Raw genomic sequence first — 6,000 nt, 5'->3', positions numbered from 1 at the left:
TTACCAGGTTTACGACAGACTTGCAACCACCTTGAAAAACAGGTACTTAATGATCATGGGGCTGGCTCATTAGTGCCCTCGAGGCTTTCAGAGGACTGGCCAGTCAGAAGTTACAAAATACGACAAGTCAGTCCGGCTCTGAAAATATAAAAGCTGTACGAAAAATATGTTAATGCATATTAAACGACAAAAAAAAGAAAACTTACAAGACAATAAAGAGACATGCATGTAAAAAAGTATACTTTTATTAATTTGGTCTGTATACATTAAAAACATGAATAAAATCAACGTAAAAATCTCTTGATATACACACAATTAAAAATCGTATTTCTCCTTTATAAATATACTGAAGTTTACAATAACCATAGCTTATGCCAAGAATGATTATTACAAAGAAAATATGCCTTATGTAACTGAGGTAAGAAGCAAGTTGTAAAAAAAAAAGAATGCTGAAGAGTGCAAACTTGGATGGCTATTTGGAAAAATCAACAGGAGCTCTACCTTTGGATCAGATGAGACGTTCACTGCATAGGGCAGCCCAGTAATCGTCACAGTCCCGGAAAATAGAAAATAGACCATATACACAAAGGACAAAACATCTAATGCATATCCTTCTTAAGAGGCTGAAACATGGTAATTTTTGCCAATTTGAAAATGATCAACTTCATTTGAAAGCCAAAATGGGCTGAAAAAGAAAAGAGTGTACTCAGCAGCCACCTCCTTCATATTGCCAAATCAAATTGTGGGGAATTATTGTATAAGTGTTATTTAGAAGTCATGCCGAAAAAACAAAAGAGTGCTTAGTGCTATTAGAGAAGGGCTTCAATAGTGGTTCTATAAGGGTGAAACAGGAGTGAAGCTTTAATGGAAGTCTGTTTTCAGTTCAAGATGCTTTAGTTCTGTGGTTTTCAGAGTCCATTGTGAATTTTATAATTGACCAATTGTCCTTTGTTGAACTATTCAAATGGTTATTTGCCGATTGTCTTATTCTGCACATTCATAGACCATTGCTTATTTTTAATCCAAATGTTTATTGCTCCTTTGAATAAACGGATGAATCTGGATTGCAATAGCTTAATCTGAGGCTATATCACTTCTATGGAGAGCTGCAGAATACACTCGTTTTCCAAGAAAACAATTCTGTATATGTCATTTCAAAGGCAGGTGTACAAAACGTTTAAAAGGTCAGATGTTCACTCCTTAAGTAGGACCGAAAGTGCACACATTCACATTACTGACCAAATCCTTAATACTAAAAATGTCAATCCAGTTTAAGAGAATTGAACATTATGCATCATTTGGCTATTGCGTGTAGGTCAACCGATATTCTCAAAGAAATTCTACGTATTCAAGCTAAAAACTATTTATGTAGAATAACAACATTTATGTTAATGCTGTACTTACAAACATTTTAAAAAGGCAAACTGCTTAAAACCTTTAGTCAAATGCATTTTTCTAAAATAAACTATACAAATGGCGTTTATCTGAACAGGCTTTACGTTTTGATTTCTGTTTAAAAATACATCATTTGCGACTCCGCAGTGATGTACACAAGATGCAGTGGAGCTGCTTGGAGGAGCCCAGCCATTGGAGTACAACTGGCACAGTTTCAAATCAAACGTCACTGTAGTGTGTAGTTATGACCATATCTGTCTACAGCTCAGCAAGAATAAATCTTCCAAATAGCAATGTTGTGACAGTAACAAGGGAGCCCTTTCAGAACCCTGGCCCATGCACAGATGAGTAATATGAGCATGATGTGGCAGTGCACTGCCCACTGTACCAGTATCCCACAGGCCAATAGAATCATTTCAATGGTCTAACTAAATACATAGGGAGCCTCAACGTTTTCACATTTTTCTATTGAGTAGTCAAAATATGTCAGTGACTTCTTTTTCAGCACTTCATAAAGTGGGATAGTAGATTTTGCATAAATCGTTAGTAAATTAACTTCTCCTTATAGCCCAGAGTTAGCTCTACCCTTTATAGTGGAATAATTTCACATCCGTTTAGATATGGCGACCCTCTGTTTGCTACAAGCCCTCAGTCTGCTTCTACTGAGCATGGATAGATGAGCCATGTCAATGAGTGGCAAACCTCTCCTGGTCCTGAAGGTCCTGGAGACAGCTGAACGAGATACCCAAGTCACTAGTCTACATAGCGGGTCCGCCAGCATCCTTAGCTGATTAAAGTATAAGGCAATAATCTGCATTATGGTATTGGATAATGTAAAATTCAATCACGTTAATCTCAATGTAGACCAGATGAACTTACACTATTTGCTATGGTCCTAATACAAAAGCAGACGCTAGTTTTGCTCTAGTGTGAACCTACTTGAATGTCCACAGACCATTTGAAGCATGTGCTGGAGGAAGTAACATTTTTAGCACGCCAGTTTAAAACAAATCCGCAGGTTACGCATCAAAATGGACACTTTGACTTCGGCATCCAAGGCGGCAAGATTTGGTATCAGCGGATATTCTCCTTAACTGAACGCTTTGCTTGATGCCACTGTGTCACTCGATGAATTGTCACAATGAGTTAGTCACACCTTGAGGTGTTGGCAGATCACCACTTGACGTATTATTTGTTGGGTAGTGGATGCTTCAACGGTTTAAGGTCCATCGGCTTTGTTCAAGACGCCTCCTTCCCTTTGTTTAAACTTCAGGCACATGACTCCTTTATTGCAATAGGTCATTCAATGTTCATATCAATCAATGGGCAGAAGAGTGCTCCTTCTGATCTACTAGAGTACTCTATGTATGTAGAGACATCACCCTGGTCTTATGCTTTTGAGACGTCCTCCTCTTTATCCAATGCTGGCTTGTAGACAACTGATTTGTTTACGTCCTCCTCTTTTTTACCGCTGCAAGAAAATAAAGATTGTCATTATTGCAGAGAACACATTCAGAAACTAACATTACTGCATCCAGGTGCCATGTGTGTTATAGGTTCATTCAGTGATATTACAACCACCTTTTGCAGCATTGCAACATTAGGGGCAGGGAAGCTCAGTGCACAAATGTGTTGTTACTTTTGGGAGACTTTATAGGAAACTATTGTTTGTGCTGCTCTTGGACCTCTAGCAGAGTTGGACTGGTTTAGGATCATCTATCCGTGCCAGAAGAACTGGTCTGACAGGTCAGTGTGTTGGCTGTTTGTGGGTCTGTTTTGTGGTGGGAGGGGGCAGTTTTTACTGTTCATTTCTCTGACAATTCCACAAACATTGCTTACAGCAAGCACAATTAATGCTGTCTCATATACCCATAACTAAAGGAATTATGTAGTTCTGCGGCCTCAGCATTTTCCTCATAATTATGGATTTGGCCTATTTCCCATTAATTATCTGCTGCATAGTTTGCAGATTCTAGCTCAAACGGATCAAAAGTTGCTAAAAACAAGCAATGAATCGTGTTGCCATGCAGTGGAAGGCCCTTTGCAAAGCTTCACTGGCCACCTTTCAGTTGCTTATTTTTGTAAACTGGTAATAATGAGATTAAACCTTAGCTAAAAAGGTGTTAAAATGGTGTAAGAATTACAAAATAATGAAGAAAAAGAACTACAAAATGTGCAGTGTAATGGTGTGTAATTTTTCTTTTCTTGCCACATAATGTAATAAACTGCATAATTCGTTCCTCCCTTTGTCGCATAACTCAATTGGCCCTTCCCATACCTTGCAAAACACATACACAGCGCGTCTCCTTCACAAGTTCAAAACTGCCCTTATTTGAAAATATGGGTCCCTTTTTTTTTTTAGCTTTTTATTACAAATGAGAGAAGTTTTGCGGTTTGCGCCACGGCACACCTTTAACAGGTAAGCCGGGCGCAAACAAAAATAGGGCACCCTGATATAATTAATGTATAGCACTCAGGGCAGCCGCAAACTCGCTCTGACTAAGGGGCAGCGCATTCAATGAAATACAGAGTTGCTTCTTCAAACCACTCCATGTTTCTCTGTGGAGATGGCAACTCACCTGCATTTTGAAAGAGGGTCGAGGGATTCCCTTCCAGGTAGGTGCAGTGAGTGAGTGCACCTGCCTGTAAGGGTGTTATCATAGAAGGCTAGAAGTACACAATGGAGACAGCTGGAAAACACACACATTCAACACGCACATTCTCATAAAGCACTTAAACAAAAAAAATAGCACTTGAAAAAGCAAGTTGAAGGACACTCATTTATCCATGCTCCAAGGGAGGGACAAACACAACAAGAGAAAGGAAAACCTATTAAACCCGATGAATTAGAAGCAAGCAAATGAGTGGTGATAAAGCCAGGGAATGGTAAGTAATGGGCAGCCTCTAAGCCCACTATAAGGTAACAAAATGTCTTGCAACAGACAACATGTGCGGACTGAAGCGAGATCTAAAAAAGTGACTATTTGTCTAAGTGGCTCACTTGTTAAGTGAAGTGCCCTGTAATCCTTAATGATGAGGCACTTTAACCACATTTTAGCATGATAAAGTTCATTCTCTGAACTACATGGTCAGCACGGTTACAGGGCTCCGAGCGTTTTCTTCTGTGATCAGATTACTACTCAGAGGAACCAATGTTAAGTTACTATGCTCAATAGACCTTTAATCCATCTGCAAACAGTACATTCCCAAGTCTACTACTTATCGACTTTTGCTTTAATTAATAATGGCTGACTTGTAGTAACCACAAGAGTCTTGGTGCATGTCGAAGGCAGCAGGTGAAGGGGTTCTGCCTCATGGAGGTTCTTGGTTGAGAAGGGCTGAAACACCAAGGTCCAGTGTGCTAGTCTCCACCATATGGTCACCTGCCGTATGGTCATTCAGCTGCAGTGAGGGTAGCGGAAGTCTACAATTGACAGGTCCTGTACTAAAGTAAGGTGACTATGACCACATGCTTAGAAGCAGTCTGCTAACAAAAAGGTCTCTGCTGTGCACGTCTGGGACACCACATTCTGACAACAGATTCTATATTTAAGACATAAGCTTCATGATCCTTCAAACAAAGCAAACTGTCACTAATCGGAAGCTCTGCCAAGACTTACCGCATCTTCCTTCGAATCAGACAGCAGATGACTGCGAGAATGACAAGCACTCCGAGAACACTGGCCAGCACCACGGAGAGCACAACACCTTTGAAATCAAAAGAATAAAGTTAACAATTTTCCAGAGGCGTGTGGTCCAACACAAGCAACAGGATGAAAGGATCCACTCACTGACCTATTTTTGCAAACCAAACTTTACTCTGCTTGACAAGGGCAAGATAGTGTACAGCATGCTTTACAATGGAGAACAGTGGATAGTTTAAATCCCTAGCTCTTATATCACACTTTGTGGAACACATTTCTCCATGCCCTCAAGTGGAGTAGAGCTCAAATAAGGGTGCAAAACAGTATTCGTCCATATCTAGGCCTGCACGGGTTTTATTGTAAAGGGTCATGAGCAGGTACGCAGGTTTAGAGCGAGTACTGTGGATCAAACGATGCAATAGATGATTACTCCAAGCTTTAGATCCAAACTGCCCGAGTTGCAAATGTGGGCCACTTTTTACTTTAGCTATCTGGGGCCGTATTACAAATAGGGCATACTTTTGCTGGACTTCAGGAAAAAAACAGTTTTTATTATAAAATTCAACAAAGTCAAGCTGCCCTTTTTATGATGTCTAAGAGGCTGGTCAGCGCAGTAGATACAGCTAACCTGACTGGCTGCTGCCTAAAACGAAAACTAATGACCCAGGATTTTTGGCAATGGTGAAAGGGTTACTGAGGTGGAAAAAAACTCAATAAAGAAAGTTCTTTTTTGATAAGCTTTGACCACTTTTATTCAAATACAGGGAGTAGGAAAGTGTGCAAGGTAATCTCGACCAGTTCTGGTAATGTCCAGAAATCTAATGGTGGCTGTGTGGCTTTATATTTCTTTCCATCGCCATTTATCTATTCCTCATCTGAGAGGACTTTTGCTATAGGTGTTTTATAGTTATTCCAAAATACTTATAATCTGAATCTTACATCTGCAATAAGCTATGTCTTT

General features: G+C 39.8%; 1 protein-coding gene across 3 annotated transcripts in view; it reads right to left on the bottom strand.

Annotated features, from left to right (window-relative positions):
- Nucleotides 1-260: 260 nt before the first annotated feature.
- Nucleotides 261-6,000, bottom strand: part of CA12 (carbonic anhydrase 12) — a 242,470-nt gene continuing 236,730 nt past the window's right edge. For all 3 annotated transcript variants that reach the window (XM_078685264.1, XM_078685263.1, XM_078685265.1), the window contains 2 exons: nucleotides 5,016-5,103; nucleotides 261-2,866 (listed from right to left, as the gene is read on the bottom strand). In XM_078685264.1, the coding sequence (XP_078541390.1) occupies nucleotides 2,785-2,866; nucleotides 5,016-5,103 (170 nt within the window). In that variant the 3' untranslated portion in view covers nucleotides 261-2,784. The remainder of the gene's footprint in view (nucleotides 2,867-5,015; nucleotides 5,104-6,000) is intronic.

Source organism: Lissotriton helveticus, chromosome 3_2 (genome assembly GCF_964261635.1).
Source record: "Lissotriton helveticus chromosome 3_2, aLisHel1.1, whole genome shotgun sequence".
In the NCBI taxonomy this organism is placed as follows: Eukaryota; Metazoa; Chordata; class Amphibia; order Caudata; family Salamandridae; genus Lissotriton; species Lissotriton helveticus.
The sequence above is the reverse complement of the archived record's forward strand: the minus strand, read 5'-3'. Positions and strand labels throughout refer to the sequence as shown.